The 24,118-nt window shown below is 37.6% G+C and overlaps 2 protein-coding genes across 15 annotated transcripts in view; one reads left to right on the top strand and one right to left on the bottom strand.

Moving 5' to 3' along the window:
- Nucleotides 1-10,526, top strand: part of LOC127947455 (unconventional myosin-Va) — a 31,322-nt gene extending 20,796 nt beyond the window's left edge. For all 3 annotated transcript variants that reach the window (XM_052544589.1, XM_052544591.1, XM_052544590.1), the window contains exons 38-40: nucleotides 9,885-10,059; nucleotides 10,144-10,224; nucleotides 10,311-10,526. In XM_052544589.1, the coding sequence (XP_052400549.1) occupies nucleotides 9,885-10,059; nucleotides 10,144-10,224; nucleotides 10,311-10,463 (409 nt within the window). In that variant the 3' untranslated portion in view covers nucleotides 10,464-10,526. The remainder of the gene's footprint in view (nucleotides 1-9,884; nucleotides 10,060-10,143; nucleotides 10,225-10,310) is intronic.
- A 514-nt stretch (nucleotides 10,527-11,040) lies between these two features.
- The window catches only part of LOC127947454 (uncharacterized), a 73,787-nt gene continuing 60,709 nt past the window's right edge, over nucleotides 11,041-24,118 (bottom strand). For 10 of the 12 annotated variants that reach the window (XM_052544578.1, XM_052544576.1, XM_052544582.1 and 7 more), the window contains 6 exons: nucleotides 18,811-19,515; nucleotides 16,725-17,429; nucleotides 13,278-13,961; nucleotides 12,653-12,838; nucleotides 12,133-12,300; nucleotides 11,041-11,800 (listed from right to left, as the gene is read on the bottom strand). In XM_052544578.1, the coding sequence (XP_052400538.1) occupies nucleotides 11,562-11,800; nucleotides 12,133-12,300; nucleotides 12,653-12,838; nucleotides 13,278-13,961; nucleotides 16,725-17,429; nucleotides 18,811-19,515 (2,687 nt within the window). In that variant the 3' untranslated portion in view covers nucleotides 11,041-11,561. The remainder of the gene's footprint in view (nucleotides 11,801-12,132; nucleotides 12,301-12,652; nucleotides 12,839-13,277; nucleotides 13,962-16,724; nucleotides 17,430-18,810; nucleotides 19,516-24,118) is intronic. The other 2 variants (XM_052544586.1, XM_052544579.1) reach the window with 2 other exon arrangements.

The raw sequence follows: 24,118 nt of genomic DNA, 5'->3' as shown, positions 1-24,118 counted from the left end.
TATGACTAGATTCATCTTGATCATACTTGATTGAGCAAAATCCCACCAATAAAAATCTTCCACAGTACCAAGTCGGTACTAAAAAAATTTAAATGTGACAGTACCAGGTTTCTTTAAGGACCGGTAGTACGGTCCCGTTCAAACCCGGTTCTTGACGCATACAGCGCTATGATTTCCGCGAAGCAGAAAACGAGTACGGAATCTCAAAATCCAGTCATGTAAATGAAACTTACATTTTAATATGGACAGTCATGGAATTTGTGAAAGCAAAAATTAATCAAATCAAATCTCCATATGGACCAGTATCTGTAAATGTTAAGCCGCAAAAGTTTGAAATATGAATCCGTGTTCTGTGCGTCTCTGAGTGAATTAATGAATGGCAGAGACGTACGGGTTTGTTTACTACATAGACTGAAGCGCATGACGCTTGCATTAATTTCAGCATCTGTTGTCTTCTCCTGTCAAAATAATGGAGTTCATTTGGAATTATTCATATTCATTTTCGAAAAAGCAGAAGACATACCGGTTTCTCCGGTAGTGGGCGGAGCTAATGCGCAAATAGAAATTTCAAAATGACAAATATGCATTCATTAGGCCTAAAATAATTTTTTTACATAAGGGCATTGTGCTAGAAATATTACTATTATTAATAAAATGTATGTGATACTGCTACCACTGTTGAAAAAAATAAAAAACTTTATTTTTTAAAGAAATAAATCTCAATATTTCTTCCATGTTTTAATTTTAATAGCAAATCCCCTTTATTTACCAAAAATAAAATGTGTTTAAATTGTATAAATTAAAAGACAAATTAAATTTGGGTGAAATTTGTTTACTGTTTTTCATAATTATATAACTTGTAGAAAAACTTTAAACACAATTGTAAATAAGTATAAAGAATGGCATTGGTTTTATTTTTAGTGCTAAAAAGTTTTTATTTTTTTTTTATTATTTTTTTTAGCAAATTTTTGTGTTTTGCTTGGGTACCGAAATTGGTACAGAGAACCGTGGATTTTCACTGGTATCGGTACCGAATACTGAAATTTTGGTTCCGTGACAACACTAACAGGCAGGCTTATTGTTCGGTGTGTAAAAGAAACATCAATGTCAACTGGATGGGAGCCAATGCACTTCGGTCGCATATGCAATCCACTAAACATAAATATGGAACGCGTGCTCGGAGAGAGCAGTTAATTCTACCAATCTCAGCTGTCTGCGCAGCTGCACCTCCACCACCACCGCCACAAATTTGTGGCGCAGTTTGTGAATCCGCAACAGTTCTTAGAAGATGCCTGTTTGTAATGCATCAACTTGCAATGAATACCAGCCAGTGTGCTGGCACTATCCATTTTCTCCATTGCACATTTTATGGTATTTGTTTTATTTTTATTTACTAAGTGAAATAAATGTGCAATATGCTGTCAACATCAGTCTCTAAATCTATTATTTTTTGTGTGTTATATATGTCAAAATCTGTGTAAATAATAGAAAGGTCACTGATTAACACTTGCAATTCAGTGTCGTGATGGTTTTAAAAAATATTCTGAAGGTAGTAAAAAAGGTATTAAAAAGTAGTAAATTTAACTTTAGGATTGCTGTATATACCCTGCAGAAACAGCATTTTTGATATCACCCCACAAGTTCTCAATTGGATTAAGGTCTGGAGATTGGGCTGGCCACTCCATAACATTAATTTTGTTGGTTTGGAACCAAGACTTTGCCCGTTTACTAGTGTGTTTTGGGTCATTGTCTTGTTGAAACAACCATTTCAAGGGCATGTCCTCTTCAGCATAGGGCAACATGACCTCTTCAAGTATTTTAACATATGCAAACTGATCCATGATCCCTGGTATGCGATAAATAGGCCCAACACCATAGTAGGAGAAACATGCCCATATCATGATGCTTGCACCTCCATGCTTCACTGTCTTCACTGTGTACTGTGGCTTGAATTCAGAGTTTGGGGGTCGTCTCACAAACTGCCTGTGGCCCTTGGACCCAAAAAGAACAATTTTACTCTCATCAGTCCACAAAATGTTCCTCCATTTCTCTTTAGGCCAGTTGATGTGTTCTTTGGCAAATTGTAACCTCTTCTGCACATGCCTTTTTTTTAACAGAGGTACTTTGCGGGGGATTCTTGAAAATAGATTAGCTTCACACAGACGTCTTCTAACTGTCACAGTACTTACAGGTAACTCCAGACTGTCTTTGATCATCCTGGAGGTGATCATTGGCTGAGCCTTTGCCATTCTGGTTATTCTTCTATCCATTTTGATGGTTGTCTTCCGTTTTCTTCCACGTCTCTCTGGTTTTGCTCTCCATTTTAAGGCATTGGAGATCATTTTAGCTGAACAGCCTATCATTTTTTGCACCTCTTTATAGGTTTTCCCCTCTCTAATCAACTTTTTAATCAAAGTACGCTGTTCTTCTGAACAATGTCTTGAACGACCCATTTTCCTCAGCTTTCAAATGCATGTTCAACAAGTGTTGGCTTCATCCTTAAATAGGGGCCACCTGATTCACACCTGTTTCTTCACAAAATTGATGACCTCAGTGATTGAATGCCACACTGCTATTTTTTTGAACACACCCCTTTCAACTAATTCAACTAATTGCCCAATTGCACAGCCTTAAGAGCGTGCATATCATGAATGCTGGGTCTCATTTGTTTTCTGAGAATCTACTGAACCTACTGGTAACTTGTTTGCCACGTAGCAATAAAAAAATATACTAAAAACCTTGATTATTCTGGTTAGTCACATTGTACTGCTATTATTTTGAACAATACTGTATTTAAGGAAAGAAGTTTATTTTCCTTAAAGAGGTGCGTTTACCGTTTCAGCAGCTACCCTGAAACACAACAGACCTGAATCACACTGAAAACAGACAGCCTTATTATACTGTTATCACCCCCACTCCTTACAGGGCTCCTTCTCTGTAAATTTCCACTTAACCCCGTAAACCAAAACTAACTCTTTCAGAAAACACAATGGTCCTCCTAACCCCCTGGGCTTTTATTATCTTCACACCTGTGAGGTCAAAGGTCTTTATTTTATGGATAACCCCTCTGATCTTTCCTGAGTAAATTGCCCACACTAAAGACTTCAAAGGCTCTTTGTTTTACTGTGTGATGTCTTCGTTGCATTTCAGGTGACAAACATACATACTGAGAGAGAAACACAAGTTAAATCAAAAGGAAAAACAAAAATATATGAAAACCCACTAAATGTCTAAGAAAGTAAATAAGTAAGAGTAAAATATACATTTTTCTACAACAATTCCTCTTTATCATTCTCTGATAAACAATTTGGATAATTTAACATTAGTTTTGATTATAATTTGTCTTATAATGCGCGCGGACTGCGTGTTGGCCACAGTGATACTGATAAATCACGCCGTGTCGTTGTGGACAAATTGATGGAGAGATGTGACATTTTGTGTGTCCAGGAGACGTTCCTTGCTAAACAAGAACTGGATGGATTAAATTCCCTGCATAGTAACTTTCATGGAGCGGGTGAATCAACAACAGACTTAAGTGCTAAAGTTGTCCGGGGGAGAATTCCTGGGGGGGTTGCTACGTTGTGGAATAAAAAATATGATCAGTTGGTCAGTGTTATAAGATTGGGAGTTGATTGGGCCATTGGTATTGAGCTGTGTTGTAATGACAGGAAGATAATAATTTTGAATGTTTATATGCCATATGAGTGCATATTTAATGAGGATGAGTACCTCAGTAGATTGGCATTCATTATGTCTTTTATTCAGGATAATTCATCCACCTGTATATATGTTTTAGGTGACATGAATGCTGACATTACTGATGCAAACTCTTCATTTGGTAAACATTTATTGCAGTTTTGTACAGACAGTGGATTAATTTTATCTAGTAAGGTACTATTGCCAAATGATAGTTATACTTATATCAGTGAGGCCTGGTACTCTACTTCCTGGCTAGATCACTGCCTTTGTACAGTGGATGCCCATGACTCCATTGACATAATGAAGATTGAGTATGATCTGGCTACTACGGACCATATACCTTTTTTCGTGGTGCTGAACACGGGCACTATACCGGTGTTGTTGCCTGTGGACAATGGCATTGATGTAGAGAAAATAAATTGGTCAAAAATCTCTAAGCGGGATCTTAATAGATATGTGGATCATTCAGATGCTTTGTTGGCCAATATTGAGGTCCCAAATGATGCCTTATTGTGTCGGGATATGAATTGTAAGAATGTCCAACACTGTAAGGCTTTATGTTCTCTGTATGAAGCTATTGTGGAGTCTCTCAGTATTTCGAGTAGGCCTCTATATAAACCTAGGAAAAACTTGTGTATTGTTAAGCCAGGGTGGAAGGAATACGTAGAAGAGCTTCATGTAGAGGCCCGTAATGCTTTTAAAAAATGGGCTGAGTCAGGCAAAAGTAGGCATGGCCCTTTGTTTGAAACAAAAAAAAGCACTAATGCCAGATTTAAATGTGCACTTCGCTATATTAAAAGAAATGAAAACATTATGAGGTCTGATTCACTGGCATGGAAGCTGCAAAATAATAATGTTAATGATTTCTGGAAAGAAATTAAAACTATTAATAATTCCAAAATATCTCTTCCGTCTAATATAGATGGTGTGAGTGGTCCTGATGAAATTTCACAGTTATGGCGGAAACATTATTGTGAACTACTAAACTGTGTAAAAAGTAATCTGTTTGTGGTGGATAATGTGGAGTATAATGATGATGTTGTTATTACTTCTTCTGAAATCCATGAAGCAATATTGAAGCTAAGGGATAATAAGGCATGTGGTCCGGATCATATTACAGCTGAACATCTTAAATTTGCAAGTAAGAAACTGTGTCCTCTGGTGGCTATGTGCTACACAGGGTTTTTTGTACATGGGGAGTTACCTGATTCTATGCTGGCTGTTGAGCTGGTACCTGTTATCAAGGATAAAGTGGGGAAGCTGAATAGCTCAGATAACTATAGGCCAATAGCTTTGGCCAGTGTTATGTCAAAAGTATTGGAGACAGTTGTTCTGTTTAGACTTGAGAGGTACGTCCTGTCTACGGATAATCAATTTGGTTTTAAACGTAAGCATGGTACTGATTTATGTATTTTTGCACTAAAGGAAATTTTAGATAGATATAATAAACAAAATTCCACAATGTTCTTGTGCTTCATTGATGCCTCTAAAGCATTTGACCGTGTTAATCATCAAAAATTGTTTTTAAAATTGATTAAAAGTGGGGTCCCTGGTTTTTTGATTAGAATCTTGGTCTATTGGTATTCTCATCAGACAATGAGAGTTAAATGGGGCAGTGTAACAACGGCTCCCTTTAAAGTGACCAATGGGGTTCGACAGGGTGGAATTCTGTCTCCTTTTCTTTTTAATGTGTATATGAATGATTTGTCTATGATTTTAAATGCTTGTGGTACAGGTTGTAGGGTTGGTGACTCACTAATTAATCACCTTATGTACGCTGATGACTTGGTCATTTTTAGCCCATATAGTGCTGGTATACAACAGCTTTTGAGACTATGCACACAGTATGGGGTAGATTTTGATATAAAGTATAATCCAAAAAAGAGTAAAATTATGACTATAAGAAGTAGAGATGATAAACATTCTCATTTTCCTGATTTTTATCTATCTGGTACTGTACTTGATGTATGCACAGATATTACATATCTTGGCCATATTATTGCAAATGACCTGTCTGATGACAAGGATATTTATAGGCAGCGTCGTAAGCTGTATGTGCAAGCGAACATGTTGTGTCGTAAGTTTAGTATGTGCTCTGTCCCTGTGAAGATTTCACTCTTTAGAACATACTGTACACCGTTGTATACTGCCTATCTTTGGTGCCGTTATAAGCAAGATAGCATTAGAAAGCTTACAGTGGCTTATAATGACAGCATGAGGCTGCTGCTAAGAGTCCCAAGAGACTCCAGTGCAAGCCATATGTTTGTTAGTGCTGGGGTACCTACCTGTGCTGCAGTCTTGCGTAACTTAATGTTTAGATTTATGGGTAGGGTGTCTGAGTCAAAAAATGATCTAATTGCTGTGTTGGCTAACCCTAGACGAAGTTCTGTAAGATTTTCTTCCAGACTGTGGAACCAATGGTGTACATGTCTGTATGCTAGACACTGAACACTGTGGAGGGTTAATTTTTACTTCTTGTATATTTATTAATTGTGTTTTTTTTTTTTTTCTCTCTATGTATGTGTTTTTGTATTGTACTATGGATCCCTCTGGGTCTGGAAATAAAGTTTATTATAATAACTTAAAAACTCGCTTGTTTTTAATTCTGTGCAAACTCATACATGTCTATAATATCGAAAATGTAAATTATTATAATTGTTTCAAGTAATTTTATCACAGTTATACTCCTCAAGTCTGACTTTCGTATACCTGATCAATCTTCACATTTCTGTGTAAATGTCATCACTCTCGTCACTCTCATAATCATTACATTTGTGTTCACTATCTATTGGATAAGTGGTCAGTTTTACTGCTTGTATGGGCGTCCCAGCCCTGACTTATCTCTGTACTAAGCTGGAAATACATCTCATAATTCATTGCAAGCAAAACATGATCAGAGTTCCTATCACTACAATTGGCAGAACAGTTTGAATTATCCAGTACATCCATCCTCCCCACAAAGACATAAACCCACCCGGCCCACAGGTTGTCAGTCCGCTCGGGTTCTCTTACAGCCTTTCTCATGGGTTCAATTATGTTGCAAAGTCAAAATGAATGTAGTCTTACAAAGTCCACACATTCCTGGCAGTCTGAATGGGTACCACGGTCTTGAGCGATCCATCTTGTCTAATGATTGCAGCTCTTTGCACTGTCTCTGGTTGTGGCTGTACAGATGGCTTTACTCTGCTCACCGGCCTTATCACTCCTCTTGAGTGACCTTGCTCTTGCACTTGGTGTTTGGGCTCGATCTTGAGGCTTATTGTTGAACTTGTTGTTGTTGTTGTTGTTGTTGTTGTTGCTGAGGCTCCTCCTCCTGTTGCCCTTCCGATATGGGCGGAACTCTCCTGCAGTGGCTGGCGTGCACACACGAAGCTCTCTCCCCGACCTTCAATGCCGTGTGTGTTCTCAGCAAAACTTGGAATGGCCCTCGCCACTGTTTCGCCCTCCAGTTCTTCCTCCTCAGGTCACGAATTACCACGTAATCCCCCGGCCTGATCTTATGCAAAAACATCTCAGCAACCTTCCTCTGGGCAGCTTTCACCTGCACACAACTGTTGAATAACAGACAAGACATTTCTTTGCAGTAATTCAACATTTCATTTTCACACACATCCGTTGATGGAAGCCTGCGTTTTTCCCCCTTCTATTCCCATGAATGGTGGTACACCAAAGACAATTTAGAATGTGCTCAAATTTGTTTTGACTCTCTTTCTCATTCTAATGTACAATAACACGGTTGGGAGTGCTTTCACCCATGAGAGTCCAGTTTCCTCACAACACTTTGCCAATTTGTTCTTTACAGTCTGATTTTACCGTTCAATAGTGCCTCTTCTGGCCCAATTTGAAAGACGCAATGTGTTCTCATTTAAATTTCTAAGAACTGACCCACCTGTTTTATTGCCTCATTGACCAAATGTGTACTCAAATGGACCTTCTAGGTCTGGTTGGGATACCAGCAGCGTTTTGACACCTTGTGCCACATTGTGTGTATTACAGACAACATCCTTTTTAAAAAAAAAAATTAATAAATAAATAACAGCAAATATAGAGAAAGCCCTTGGTAAACCACAATTCTTTCATCTGTGCAATCATTCCCTCTTTTGATACATGGTCTAACCCATGTGTCAATTTAGCATAATATAAAAAAAAAAAAGAAATGTTTGGGAAAACGGGGCGTTCCAACAACGGATCTCCACATGCTATAAACAGCCTGATGCCTTCCAGTTGTTTTTCTCAGCTCCTGTGGAAAAAGACTGCATGCTCTGTAAACAAGGAGAAATGTAAAGATTAATGTCAACTTGTGCGCAAGTGGCTCTTTTACTATTATCTTCATTCTGATCCTCAGCCAAATCAGCTCTAGCATTTCCTGTTGAAGTGAAACTTTTATCATTAGTATGCGCTGCGCACTTAAAAATCGCAATTTTGTCTGGCAATAGAATAGCCTCGGGCAGGTCCGATACCAGAGACGCGTTTAGTATCGGCCTCCCTTCCAATTTCAATAATTTTCTGTGCTTCCACATAGCACTAAAGTCATGCGTGACCCCAAAAGTGTATCGCTAGTCTGTGTATATTGTCACGCATTTATCTGCTGTCAGTTTTCACACTTCGGTCAATGCAACCAGTTCTGCTGCCTGCGCAGAATAGTGTGATGGTAATTTGTCAGATTTCAGAGTTTCAAATTCAGTCGTTACAGCATAACCCACTTTATTCTGCCCTGTTTGTGGATCTTTCGAGGCAGACCCATCCACAAAGAGGACATTGTCACAATTATCAAGCGGTATGTCTTAAAGGTCTGGATGTGGTGTGCACCTCTGTTAAGAGTGCTGACAGACAACAGTGATGTTCCTCACCATCCTCCTGTGTGGGCAGAAGGGTGGCAGGATTCAAAGTTGTGCATAGTTTTACAGTTATGTTTGACATGTCCAACAAAATCGTATGATACCTCAGCCATCGGGCTGTAGACAAATGTGACGTTCTCTATTCTTGCAAAATCATGGATACTGCGTGTGGAACCATTAAAGTCAAATCAGAGTAGCCTACAAATTATCTCAAGGCCATCACAACCAGCTCGGCTGCTGCCACTGCTCTCAGGCAGTGTGGAAGTCCTGCAGCTACAGCATCAAGTTTTGCGGAAAAATAGGCCACAGGTCGCATTCTGTCACCATGAGTCTGCAAGAGAACAGAAGACATAAAACCATTCTTTTCATCAACCATCTGTACAAGCGGGCAGTTTATGATAGGAAGGCCTAACGTTGGAGCCATAGCAAATTGCACTTTCATGTTATCAAATGCTTCCTCAGCCTCGCTTGTCCAGACAAGTCTGTCACCTGACCTCAGCCTTTTCCCTGTCGTTAGGGCTTGTAAAGGCTGCTCAAAAATGGCATAATTAGGGATGAATATTCTGCAGTAAGTACACATCCCCAAAAAATGACAGCATCTACTTCTTTGTAACTGGTTTTGGCACCTCTTTTATGGCCCGTACCCATTTCTCAGACAGTGCTTTGCTATTTGGTTTGATAACATGGCCCAGGAAGGTTACTTCCTGTTTCACAAACTGCAGCTTTAAAAGACTAACCTTGTGGTCCCCCTGCTCAAGATGCTTCAGGAGAGTCACAGTGTCGGCAATGCAGATAGTTTTATCTTTGGCACAGATTAATAAATCATCGCTCTGCCCACAATTTTGATGGTATTTCTGCCAAAGAAAATATAAACATCTGAGGCAGAAATAGCCCCTACCCCAATTTCTTATTTATTTTATGGATAACCCCTTTGATCTTTCCTGAGTAAATTGCCCACACTAAAGACTTCAAAGGCTCTTTGTTTTACTGTGTGATGTCTTCGTTGCATTTCAGGTGACAAACATACATACTGAGAGAGAAACACAAGTTAAATCAAAAGGAAAAACAAAAATATATGAAAACCCACTAAATGTCTAAGAAAGTAAATAAGTAAGAGTAAAATATAAATTTTTCTACAACAAATACAAATAGATATAGATATATATGCACCAGTGAATTGCGTTGTTTTCTGTATTTTCTTTTATATTTTTATTTTTTTATATTTAATTAAAATTTGTGTATTTTTTATATATATATATAGATATATATTAGTGTGCATGTATTTATCTACGTATGTACATTTATTTATATTTAAATTCTTTATTGTTTTTTTTCCCTTTATTTAAGGTATAATGTATGTCAGCTGGAGGAGTGGCTGCTGGATAAAGATCTTCAGAGCAGTGGAGCGCATGAGTCTCTGGAGCCTCTGATTCAGGCAGCTCAGCTTCTGCAGATCAAAAAGAAGAGCCAGGACGACGCAGAGGCCATCTGTACCATGTGCACGGCTCTCACCACTGAACAGGTGTGTTTGTGTGTGTGTGTGATGTGAATGGAGTCGCTGATAAAACCTTGTTCAGTTCTGATGTTCTGTGTCTGTTTGTGACAGATTGTGAAAATCCTCCGCTTGTACACACCAGTGAATGAGTTTGAGGAGCGAGTGTCTATATCATTCATAAAGTCTGTACAGGTGAGTCATTTCTCATTGTTTTTAAATACATTTTAAGTCAGATATTGTTCAGTTTACATGGTAAAACACTCCTCCATCCTCTCTAGACTTTATTAAAGGATCGTAAGGAGTCTTCTCAGTTACTGATGGATGCAAAGATCACTTTCCCAGTCACTTTCCCCTTCAACCCTTCACCTGTGGCCCTCGAGACCATCCAGATCCCCAGCAGCCTCAACCTGAACTTCCTGACACGAGTTTAAAATCACACCAGTGACGTCATCATAGAAATTACGGAACAGAATAAAGCCCTGGATTACATTTGATCACACTCTATGAGATGTTTAAACTTCCTGTTCTAAGTTTATAATCTAATATTAAAGTTTATAGTGTTTGACAATAAAATATTTCCATAAAGCACATTTAATAGGGTTTCTTGTAAGCATGTAAATGGGCAATAGCACTTTTTCTTGATCTTTACAAATATCTTATTTTTATGTGCAGTATTTGAATATTAGAACTATCATTATTGCCATATGAAATCAAATGCTAAAAAAAAAAAAAGAGCTTTCATATATTCATACTGTGTAGATTATTTTGCTGACATTTTTGAATGCACTTGGACAATTGTTGAATAACAAAGTTGAATTTTACATATAGGTGCTTGTTAATATGATTTGTAGAGAGTTTTTACTAATTGACATTTGAGATGGATTATTTCTAAGGTGCTTGTGTCACCTTGATGCCGCACATCAGTAGAAGCTAAATGTCAAGCATGTCTCTGCAAATCGTGTAACGAAGACGACTTAAAGCAAAGACTATAGAAATAGACTTAAAGGCTTAAAGTTAAAAAGTACATCCTTTATGAATGTTTTGGTAAAAAATATAAAGCATGCATGTATTTAAGAATAACTATATAATAGAATACAATACACGTTTTTCAAATACTCGATATAACCGACATCACATTTTGTGTTACAGATTTCTACAGATACTTTGGCAAGTTAGGGATTATACTACATGTACATACAAAATATAAGATCACAAAAGGAATGGATTTGAGATACCATGAAGTATACAAGCACTACAAACAGGCACTTTTATAGCTGACCATTTCCATATTTTTCAGGTCTGACCGAAAAAACAACATTGGGAGCTGTTACTGAAAATTATGTATATAAACCTCCGAAAAATGTAGATATTGTTGATCAATCTGAAGAAAATGTATTATGATATTATAACCAAAAAATTACCCTTTGTTCTGTTTTAGAATAATCAGATTATTCCTTTAAAAAGTTTTGTATATTTTACACTTAAACATTATGTCAGAATTACAAAAACGGGATTATTCAGACATCACTTCAGTCAGTGTCTTTATGCTCATGTTTTGAGATCTTGGGCACATCCTCTGCTCTGTTGGGTTCTGGATCTTTAACAGACTCAGAAATGGTTTGCACAGACCCAAATCCTGAGCTGTGAGATGAGACTTTTAAGCGTGATGAGCTAAAAACTGAACCGCTGTCTGCTCCTGATAGTGATCTGAATGAACCGTAAGCAGAACTTCCCACAGACCTCGTGTCCAACCTGTCATCTCCACTCACTGGAAATAAAAAGAAACAATATTTAATTCACTTTCAATTTTTTCTACAAATTATTCAGCCTTTTGCATGGAATAAGTACATGGAGTAAATATCAGAACTAAAGATCTTGCATTCCACTGGGTAATATATAGCAATTTCAAATTAGAAAAAAAAATGTGTAAAACTGGAAATAGTTGTTTTGTTTATCTTCCAGGTCAAAAGGTGACCTCATTTAAAGCATTTAAATGTTTATCTAAAATATCTTACAGGTCTCACTTCAAATAACAAAGGATTTGTCCTTCTTGTACAGGATTGGTGTAAAGTGCAAAACAAACAAACAAAAGATACTCACTCAGTGGAGGTATGATTTCCATGCTGTTATGTGTATTCAGGACATTGGACTCATATTTTCTTGTGTGATATGAATCTCTGGAATATGATGATCTGATGTCAGCTTCTGATTGAGATATAAATGAACTCGCAGAACTTTCCAATGTGTTCAACCTTTCATCTCTACTCACTGGAAAAAAAGAAAAGGGAATTATAAAGGGGAATTCTGATATTTAATGCTTAAAATAAACTACATAGGTTCTCGAAGGATGATCCAGCCTACTGCATGGAATCAGTACATGAAGCAAAGTAATTGATGTGAAGAGAATCGCAGAGAATCGCAGACAGATGGCTTTCACAACATTATCCAAATACTTTATTTTATCAATCTATTTTATCAATTGTTTTTATTATTATTATTGTATAAGTAGGTTTGTCTAAAATAAAATGAACATGGGATTTTTGTCTCTTTTTTTTATTAAATGTAATGTGTATACTTTGGTTATTGGAGGAAAGTGCCAAATAAAACAAAAGAGACTCACTCAATGGTGGTGTGAGTTCCATGCTATTAAATGTTTTCCTGACCCCTGACTTGAATCGGCTTATGAGAGAGGTATCCATGGACTGTGAAGACCCATAAATTGAGCTGATGTCAGCTTCAGAGGATCTGAATGAACCGTAAGCAGAACTTGCCAGAGAGCACGAATCTGATCCTTCAGCACCACTAACTGTAATAATGCAAGAGAGCAGATGATTAGTAGAACATTGGCATTAGATTTATGTATTTGGTAGTCACATTTATAAAAAGATAGTTGAAATTAAAAAATCCATTGTATCAATTAATGTGAACAGAACAGCTTTAACAAAATTCTGGCATTCAGAGAATCAAAGGCTTAAAACAGTCTAACAACAGACACAGATAATGTGCATTTTTCCATTCTGATGATGAGCCTTCATTTACTGCAGCACATGACTCATCGCTCTTGGTTTCCTAGTAAAGCTAAACAGGGTTGTACCGGAATCAAAGTCCTTCTGAAAAAATCTAAGGTTGTTTTGGAAGATTAATCTTATATCAGGATAGTGATGGACACTATGTGAACTATTAAAAACTGACATCTGAAGAGTTATAAATAAATATTGACAAAAATACAACTGAGAGATTCATACAGCACTGTGATTTGACGTCGTCTCTCCATGGCTGCATTTGCTCTTCTGATTTTATTCTATTATCCATTCCTTGTATTTTAATAAGGCTGATCTTCCTCCTAATAGCGAAGTAGTTTTGTGCCACTGTCTCCTCAATCTTCTCCAGCAGCTCCTTGATCTGAGTGTCTTCGCTCCTGTTCTGATTGTTGAGAACATGATATCTGTTCCCACATTTGTCCAGCAGCCGCTGGAGATCCTGTCCTTCACTCTCAATGTGCTGCTCTATAGATGTGTCTGACAGAGAGTCTCCACAAGTGAACAAAACTATAGTGTGACTCCAGACTCTCTCACCGAGAAGATCCAGATGCCCCTGCACTGCTTTTCTATCAGTCTCTTTAAATCTAGTGTCCACACGTATGATCAGTAGTACAGTGTGTGGTCCTGGAGGACACAGAGACACACTGAGCACAATCTCCTGTTTCAGTAACTCAGGACTCTCCTCTACAATGTGATTCCTCCACCATCCTGGAGCTTCAATGACAATGATGTGTCTGTCTGCTACTTCTCCATGTCTCCTCACACACTGAGCAGATCTCTTCAAGTCAAACTCCTCTCTGCCCAGGATGCTGTTTCCTGCTGAACTCTTACCAGCAGCTCTAGACCCCATTAACACAATCCTCAGCTCTGAGAGATGTTGAGCATCACCTGTAACAAATAAGGAACAAACACATTTAATCAACATGATATTGTACTGTGTATGTGTAAATATCTGCTCTGTATAGCTTTCACTAAATCCTTAAGTAATAAATGAAGTAAGTAATCATGTACAGTAATCATCACAAACCCGTCAGGATGATCTGGACCCTGATATGATGCTGAGCATTTATGTTTTTATTATAAATGATGTACATGAAGAGTAGATTTTAAGCATTAAGCATTAGTGTAGGAGGCTGCTGTTTGTTGTTTTTTTTTTAAACAGAGTGAACCAGGGCCAGTGTGTGGGGGGGGGGGGTCTCTGAAATGTTTAGATGGGTGTAATATTTAGAAAAGAAATTTCTTTTTAATTGTCCATTTTGATATACCTGAATTTAAAACAGTGCCCTAACTCACATACATTGGAGTAAATTGATAAAAATTGTCTAATTTCAGGAAAATACCCTAAGTTTTAACACACGTGTGTGATATTTTTATTGTATATTTTCATAATTTTATGATAAAGAAATAAAAAAATATTTTCGTCTGGTCAGAGGAGAACTGGCCCCCCAACTGTGCCTGGTTTCTCCCAAGGTTTTTTCTCCATTCTGTCACCGATGGAGTTTCGGTTCCTTGCCGCTGTCGCCTCTGGCTTGCTTAGTTGGGGACACTTCATCTACAGCGATATCGTTGACTTGATTGCAAATAAATGCACAGAGACTATTAAACTGAACAGAGTTGACATCACTGAATTCAATGATGAACTGCCTTTAACTATCATTTTGCATTATTGACACACTGTTTTCCTAATGAATGTTTCTTTGACGCAATGTATTTTGTTTAAAGCGCTATATAAATAAAGGTGACTTGACTTGACTATAGAGGGGGGAAATTCTTAGTTTTTCTCAGTCACTTTGGTGCATTTTTCAAAACAGAAATGAAATTTTCAAAACTACTTGTACAACCTCCACATCATCTAGTCATTTATACACATCATAAAAGTCTCTCATTCTTTTAAACAAGTTGCAATTGCTTTTGTACATTCATGCAATTGATTATGCACATTTATCTGCGGTTTCCTAAATTATCAGTTGCTAATGTCATGTTGCTCAAAATGTATTATATAGTTTTCTGTGCAATAGTCTTACCCTCCAAAACATATAGTCTTTAGTTCATAGTATAAGTCCTTAAATGCAAAATGGTTAATCTAGTTGTCACAAACTGCCAAGCACACTATTTATTTTTACACATTATTATTTGACTTTTTGTCAATTTTGCATGAATTGTGCAAGTGAATATTGACTAATGAAGAGAATGTAGATGATAAACCAATGATAAACCATTTCTCTGAAAAAGCTCAAAGGTTCATCTCATGAATCTTCAGTTAGAAAGCTTAAACTGTATAGACAGAGGACAACACAACTTATTTTCATCTGTGTGCCCATATTTCTTTTTCCTTTTCTATATCACAAAAACATTGTAAACGATATACAGTATATATTTTTATTTTTTTAGTCAGACCACTAGTAAAAGTGTAACTGAAATTCTATCCAGTCTCTTTCAATCAATATCCCACATACAGTAATGTGTAAATGTATACTTTTGACATGGATATATGGCACACATAAGCATATGGCATACTGTTCAATACAGTAGTTTACATCAGAACATACATCAGTTATATTGACAACATGACTAAGCAATTTGACTGTCTTATCCGTAAACTATGACATAAGGACTTGTCATTCTGATGGCACTGACATGTTCATTGACACAGATATTTATTTTTGAGAGATGAACTAAGGATTTTGAGCAAGAGACTGATTTTCGCAGGTAATCCATTGTGTTTTGCTATCTGTACGAGTTGTTTTGAGAAATGAACTTACTGTTTTGCAAATCTCAAGGATGATTAGAGAAATATACCAAAGCGACTGAGAAAAACTGTAAGTTAACAGTAAGTTCCCTTACCATATACAAGTAAAAACTGTAAAAGATCTAACCAGACATCTCATGTAATTTTAACGTAAAATGCTGTCAATTGTACAGGTTTTAGAAGTAAAAACAGAACAAATAAACGTATAATTGACAGCCAAAAACTGTAAACTGACATTTCCAGAATTCCCTTCATTACATTTCACATTTCAAGATATTTTATTTTCATAATCATGTTTTTAATAGTTTTTGTTATCAGTTCTGCACGTTTGGGTTTTATGTTCTTCTGTTGTTGAATGTTTATAGCATTATTAATTGTCATGTGAGCTAATATGATGCTGTTTTGTTTTGCATGAGTGATTCTCTGCACAGTCTGTGTATTAGTATATACTTCAGCTTGTGGAAAAGCTTCTTATGATGAACTTCATTATTCTTCAAGTGCCTTTCTGTTTTATCTCCTGCATTATTATGGTGGCTGTCAGTATATGTTTGAATCAGAAAACACATTTTACTAGCAGTGTGCATTGTTGAACTTACTGGTTTAAAGGGAAATTAATTTATGTTTTTTGTTTGTTTGTTTGCTTTGTTTTTACAAAATGATTCCTTTAAAACAGTATATACAGTACATAATATACTATATCATAATTGACAGTGATTAGAAACATGACAGAAAATCTCTGCTACAGTTTTCTATTGGATATGTAGAAAGGAAATGTATTTCTATTAAAATAATTTCTATATAAATATGTAGGCAGTTATTGTACATACAGTCCATAGGAGCTTACTTATATTTCTGTGCTTTTGTTGTGAATCTAGTTTCATAAAAATAATTTTTAGACTCACTCATCTGTGATCTGATGTCATCTCTCTGTTTTTTCATCCTCTTCATTCGTTCTTTTGCTCTCTCTTCTGCTTCTCTTCTTCTTTCTTTCATCTTCTGTAAAATCTTTCTGTCTATTTCAAAATGGCAGCCGTTGTTTTGTGCCACTGTCTCCTCAATCTTCTCCAGCAGCTCCTTGATCTGAGTGTCTTCGCTCCTGTTCTGATTGTTGAGAACATGATATCTGTTCCCACATTTGTCCAGAAGCCGCTGGAGATCCTGTCCTTCACTCTCAATGTACTGCTCTATAGATGTGTCTGACAGAGAGTCTCCACGAGTGAACAGCACTATAGTGTGACTCCAGACTCTCTCACTGAGAAGATCCAGATGCCCCTGCACTGCTTTTCTCTCCGTCTCTTTGAATCCAGTGTCCACAGGTATGATCAGTAGTACAGCGTGTGGTCCTGGAGGACACAGAGACACACTGAACACAATCTCCTGTTTCAGTAACTCAGAGCTCTCCTCTACAGTGTAATTCCTCCACCATCCTGGAGCTTCAATGACAGTGATGTGTCTGTCTGCTACTTCTCCATGTCTCCTCACACACTGAGCAGATCTCTTCAAGTCAAACTCCTCTCTGCTCAGGATGCTGTTTCCTGCTGAACTCTTACCAGCAGCTCTAGACCCCATTAACACAATCCTCAGCTCTGAGAGATGTTGAGCATCACCTGCAACAAATAAGGAACAAACACATTTAATCAACATGATATTGTACTGTGTATGTGTAAATATCTGCTCTGTATAGCTTTCACAAAATTCTTAAGTAATAAATGAAGTAAGTAATCATGTACAGTAATCATCACAAACCCGTCAGGGTGATCTGGACCCTGATATGATGCTGAGCATTTAGGTTTTTATTATAAATGATGTACATGAAGTAAGAGTAGATTTTAAGCATTAAGCATAAGTGTAGGAGGCTGCTGTTTGTTGGAGTTTGTTAAACAGAGTGAACCAGGGCCAGTGGTGGTGGGGGGGGGGGTCTCTGAAATGTTTAGAATAGATGGGTGTAATATTTAGAAGAGAAAATTATTTTTATTGTCCATTTTTTTAAATCTTTTTCTTTTTTTTCTTTTTTTTTTAAGTTATTGAGATTTTTTTAAAGGATACAATATGTACACCAGGGGTCTCCATTCTGCGAGTTCAGGCAAACCTGAGTTTAATGTAAATACTCGGCCTAAAATTGTTGTAATTTTAACTGTAAAATATTGCAAACATTTTACAGAGGGGGAAAAAACTTAAGTTAACAGTAATTACCCTTACTATATACAAGGAAAAACTGTAAAAGATCTAACCAGACATCTCATGTAATTTTACCGTAAAATGCTGTCAATTGTACAGGTTTTAAAAGTAAAAACAGAACAAATGAACGTATAATTGACAGTCAAAAACTGTAAACTGACATTTCCAGAATTCTCTTTATTACATTTCACATTTTAAGATATTTTGTTTAAATAATCATCTTTTTAATAGTTTTTGTTATCAGTTCTGCACGTTTGGGTTTTATGTTCTTCTGTTGTTGAATGTTTATAGCATTATTAATTGTCATGTGAGCTAATATGATGCTGTTTTGTTTTGGATGAGTGATTATCTGCACTGTCTGTATACTAATATATACTTCAGCTTGTGGAAAAGCTTCTTATGATGACCTTAATTATTCTTCAAGTGCCTTTCTGTTTTATCTCCTGTATTATTATGGTGGCTGTCAGTATATGTTTGAATCAGAAAACACATTTTACTAGCAGTGTGCATTGTTGAACTTACTGGTTTAAAGGGAAATTTATTTGTTTTTGTTTTTACAAAATGATTCCTTTAAAACAGTATACACAGTACATAATAAACTATATCATAATTGACAGTGATTAAAAACATGACAGAAAATCTCTGCTACAGTTTTCTATTGGATATGTAGAAAGGAAATATGTATTTCTATTAAAATAATTTCTATATAAATATGTAGGCAGTTATTGTACATACAGTCCATAGGAGCTTACTTATATTTCTGTGCTGTTGTTGTGAATCTAGTTTCATAAAAATAATTTTTAGACTCACTCATCTGTGGTCTGATGTCATCTCTCTGTTTTTTCATCCTCTTCATTCGTTCTTTTGCTCTCTCTTCTGCTTCTCTTCTTCTTTCTTTCAACTCCTGTAAAATCTTTCTGTCTATTTCAAAATGGCAGCCGTTGTTTTGTGCCACTGTCTCCTCAATCTTCTGCAGGAGCTCCTTGATCTGAGTGTCGTTGCTCCTGTTCTGATTGCTGAGAACATGATATCTGTTCCCACATTTGTCCAGAAGCCGCTGGAGATCCTGTCCTTCACTCTCAATGTACTGCTCTATAGATGTGTCTGACAGAGAGTCTCCACGAGTGAACAGCACTATAGTGTGACTCCAGACTCTCTCACCGAGAAGATCCAGATGCCCCTGCAGTACTTTTCTATCAGTCTCTTTGAATCCAGTGTCCACAGGTATGATCAGTAGTACAGCGTGTGGTCCTGGAGGACACAGAGACACACTGAACACAATCTCCTGTTTCAGTAACTCAGAGCTCTCCTCTACAGTGTAATTCCTCCACCATCCTGGAGCTTCAATGACAATGATGTGTCTGTCTGCTACTTCTCCATGTCTCCTCACACACTGAGCAGATGTCTTCAAGTCAAACTCGTCTCTGCCCAGGATGCTGTTTCCTGCTGAACTCTTACCAGCAGCTCTATACCCCATTAACACAATCCTCAGCTCTGAGAGATGTTGAGCATCACCTGCAACAAATAAGGAACAAACACATTTAATCAACATGATATTGTACTGTGTATGTGTAAATATCTGCTCTATATAGCTTTCACAAAATCCTTAAGTAATAAATGAAGTAAGTAATCATGTACAGTAATTATCACAAACCCGTCAGGGTGATCTGGACCCTGATATGATGCTGAGCATTTATGTTTTTATTATAAATGATGTACATGAAGTAAGAGTAGATTTTAAGCATTAAGCATTAGTGTAGGAGGCTGCTGTTTGTTGGAGTTTGTTAAACAGAGTGAACCAGGGCCAGTGGTGGTGGGGGGGGGGGGTCTCTGAAATGTTTAGAATAGATGGGTGTAATATTTAGAAGAGAAAATTATTTTTATTGTCCATTTTTTTAAATCTTTTTCTTTTTTTTTCTTTTTTTTTTAAGTTGTTGAGACTTTTTTAAAGGATACAATATGTACACCAGGGGTCTCCATTCTGCGAGTTCAGGCAAACCTGAGTTTAATGTAAATACTCAGCCTAAAATTGTTGTAATTTTAACTGTAAAATATTGCAAACATTTTACAGAGGGGGAAAAAACTTAAGTTAACAGTAATTACCCTTACTATATACAAGGAAAAACTGTAAAAGATCTAACCAGACATCTCATGTAATTTTACCGTAAAATGCTGTCAGTTGTACAGGTTTTAGAAGTAAAAACAGAACAAATGAACGTGTGACGGTTTTGGAATAAACCGCACTGTTGGTTGTAAGAGCTAATCAGGAGAAAGGTGTGAAGGATTATGAGCGGAAATGGAGGAATAAAAGAGGAAGTGGAAGGAGAAAAAAAGGAGGAAGAGATGGTGACGTGTTGAGTGGCAGTGAGAGGGCAGGCAGGCTGCCGAGTTGCGGGCGGTTTAACTTATCATGTACAGGCCAGTTTGTGGAAAAGGTACTACAGCACTGAAAGCGGAATGGTTTACCTGCTGAACGTGTTTGATCCGGTGTCTGACGCCGACTGCAGAGCGTGAGTAAGTCCACTCGCTGGCTTTCTGCCTTGGGTCTTCGATTTCGGCGGACAAAGAGGATTAATCGCTATCCTGGCGTATTGTCTCACCGATGTCCATAGAAGAGAGTGTTGATTCATAAAACTGCTGAGACTCAACTCAGTGCGTGATCGTTTGCTGAGCTCTTGCGTTTCTGACGCCGACTGCAGAGCGTGAGTAAGTCCACTCGCTGGCATTCTGCCTTGGGTCTTCGATTTCGGCGGACAAAGAGGATTAATCGCTATCCTGGCGTATTGTCTCACCGATGTCCATAGAAGAGAGTGTTGATTCATAAAACTGCTGAGACGCAACTCAGGTATTCATTACCAACGACGCACTTTAAAACTTCCAAAATCTTCCGCATCATTATTCACGTAATTCAAGAACACTCTCACACACACACACACACACTCACACACACACACTCACACACACACACTCACACACACACACACACACACATATTTTCCTATGCCTTCAAAGTTTTATTTATTTAGTTTTCTTTTTGGGGAAACATTTAAATATTTGATTCTGAACTGTTTTTGAATATTTTGATTGTCTGTTTGATTATTGAACTTTTGTCACTTTGCATTTTTGAGTAACAAACACTTTTTTTTTTTTCTTTCTTTCTTGACTAATCATTTCTGGTACTTGTTGCACCACAGGAGTGATTATGCATTTGACTCTCTGTAAAAATGTTTCGTCATCTTGATATTGCACATTACAATTTGATGAAATTGAATTTTTTTTTGTTGTGTGTGTTTCATTACATTGATATCTATGTGTGTGTAATGGTGGATTTAAGTCTGCCTGGCGCCCGAATTAGTGAAGATTAGTTTTGAGATTAATTTTTTAATTAATTTCCAATAGTTAGTGTAACCACCGTTACATAAGTGGCGCCCGAACAGGGACCAGACCCCCTCAGAGTGTGAATAATTTTGAATGTAAATTTGACTTTGAACTTGGTACTTGAATAATGTTTTTTTTTTTTTTGAAAAGTAATTTAAAGGGAGATTTTGGAATTGAAGTGTGAAAATCCTGTTAATTTTTTTTTTTTCTTTTTTGTGGTTGCTCCACATTTATGGAACCGCATTGAATATCAAATGCTGTAATGTGTATTTGGGACTAATTATCTTATAATTTGTTGTTCACTTTAGTTTTGTTTAGGTCTATGGGACAATTGCTTTACTGCTTTGCATTGATGAAATGTGAATTACATTTGGGAAATTGAAAGGGAATGTACATCGAAGATATACACAATATAGGATCACAAAATTTTTTATTTTTGATAATCCATTTCCTTTTACATAATCATGGCAGAGCAGCCTTCACACTCCACTTTTGTTGAGATGGAAGTTCCTGATGTGGCCACTCCTAATTGGCCACCTGTGCATAATCAAGCCCCGCAGGAATCCTATATTCCTACGTTTTGTCATACGCCCACCCAGTTTCATCGTATGGTGCAGCCAGGAGCCCGTGTGCAGTTTGCATCTCCACCATTAGGTGGTAGTACTCCAGCTCAAAGCTTCCCACAGGAACAGAAAAATCCAGTACCCATGCAATTATGCACTCCACCACATGGAAAATCAACCTCAGCCATTGCTTCATCACCTTCTCCTTCATCTTCAGGAGTACAGTATGACCTGCCTGGTACTCTCCCAACACCTGGAAGAGAGATTGGTCATCTCACCACACAAGCACAAGGTAACTGGGATCAGTTGCATGATTTCATGACCAAACAAGAAAAGGCTATAATTGCATTTACCAAGGAACTAAAATCCAATTCGTCCAGTCATGAATGTCAGATCACCCAACTTGCTGGGAAGATTGAGGAAATCAAGCAACAACTTTCCACAACTTTATCTGCAAACAAGCAGCAAGCTGAAACGGAGTCAGACCAGACAATTAAAGCTATGAAATTTATGATGACTAAGGAACTCCAAAAGATGGAGAATACCTTCGTGTCAGAAGTGCGCTTTATGGTGCAACAGTTGCAGTCTGAGATACAGCAGGACATTAAAGCAGTTCAACTGTGTTTTCAGCGTGATTATGGTCAACTGCTGAAAGAAAGTAGTCAATTGACTTCACTCACCGACAAATTGTCCACCAACATGAAAGAACTGCAAATAAAAATGGAAGCGAAATTGGAAAGTCAAGGAAAAAGAATCGCTGACCTGAGGGGAACAGATATTTCTTTTCATGACCCCTTACCTCAGTCAACTGTAATTTCTCCAGCAGTCCCAACTACTTTTGTTAAAAGTGACCACATCAAGCTAACATTTCCTACCTTTGGAAGGTCAGTTGATGACCCAGATCCTTTGTTATACATTACACGTTGTCAAGACTTCCTTGCTGTACATCCTTTAGTGGACACTGACATCTTGGCCACCTTCAGGACCGTTTTATATGGCACTGCCCGTGACTGGTGGGAAGTAGCAAGATCATCGATCACCACATGGAGTGAGTTTCAGTCTGCTTTTCTTGTTGCTTTTCTAGCTGAGGACTATGAAGATGAGTTGGCTGAACGCATCCGCCACAGGATTCAAGGAGAAAAAGAGTCCATTAGGGATTTTGCCTTTACGTACAGAGCTCTCTGTAAAAGGTGGAAACCAAGTTTAACTGAAGCAGACATTGTTAAGATGATCCTTAAAAATATAAAACCTTACCTTGCCAGTCACCTTCGTAGCCATGTAACCACCGTGGAAGAGTTGGTTCGACTGGGTCACCAGTTGGAGAAAGACCATGAACAACAGAAGCAATTTGATGGTAAAGCTGGTTCCAAATCTGTTGTAGCACAACCTAGAGGGGTTACTTCTCCCCAACCTACCATACAATGTTGGCGGTGTAAAGGATTTCATGCACCAGGTACTTGTCCTTATTTCACTTCTCCAGCTCAACAACTACCGGTTTCAGGTCATCAGTCACACAGCAACAAACGGAATTTCCACTCACCCAAGCAGCCTGGCCCATTAACCAACAATTCAATTACTTCTATATCCACTGAGAATTCTCAAATGCTCCCAGATAAACCCATTTCGACTATCACAACTGGAAGTACATCTGCCATTCCTAAAAATCCTGTCAGTGTACCACAACAGTTAATTGTTCCTGTCAGTGTTGGCTCGTGGAAGGGGAAAGCTATTGTGGACACTGGTGCAAGCTATACCCTCATCCATGAGACCCTTTGGAAGAACTTTGCTCAATCGCCTAACGATCTCCAACCTTGGACATTGGGGCCTTTGTATTTGGCTAACGGGGAAGCTGAGGTTCCTCTTGGATGGCTGAATGTCGAAATTAACTTCCATGACCAAATGTTTACCATACCAGCTGCAGTTCTAGCACCCAAAGCTCTGGCATATGTAGTAGTTCTTGGCCTGGATTTTATTTTCTTTAGTGGCTTACAGATAAATGTAATTGATAAAATGTATACTTTCAAATCTACTCCTGATGTGGATTATCCATTCCAACCAGGTAGTGCAAGTGTACCTGTGAATAGACCCAGGAAAGGAAAGCACCAAGGGAATACCAACCAGAGTATTTCTATCTTGAGTTCAGTTCCTCCCCCTCAACCCAAATTTACATTCAGCAC

This window comes from Carassius gibelio, chromosome A25 (assembly GCF_023724105.1).
Source record: "Carassius gibelio isolate Cgi1373 ecotype wild population from Czech Republic chromosome A25, carGib1.2-hapl.c, whole genome shotgun sequence".
In the NCBI taxonomy this organism is placed as follows: domain Eukaryota; kingdom Metazoa; phylum Chordata; class Actinopteri; order Cypriniformes; family Cyprinidae; genus Carassius; species Carassius gibelio.
This window is presented reverse-complemented; position numbering and strand designations above follow the sequence as displayed.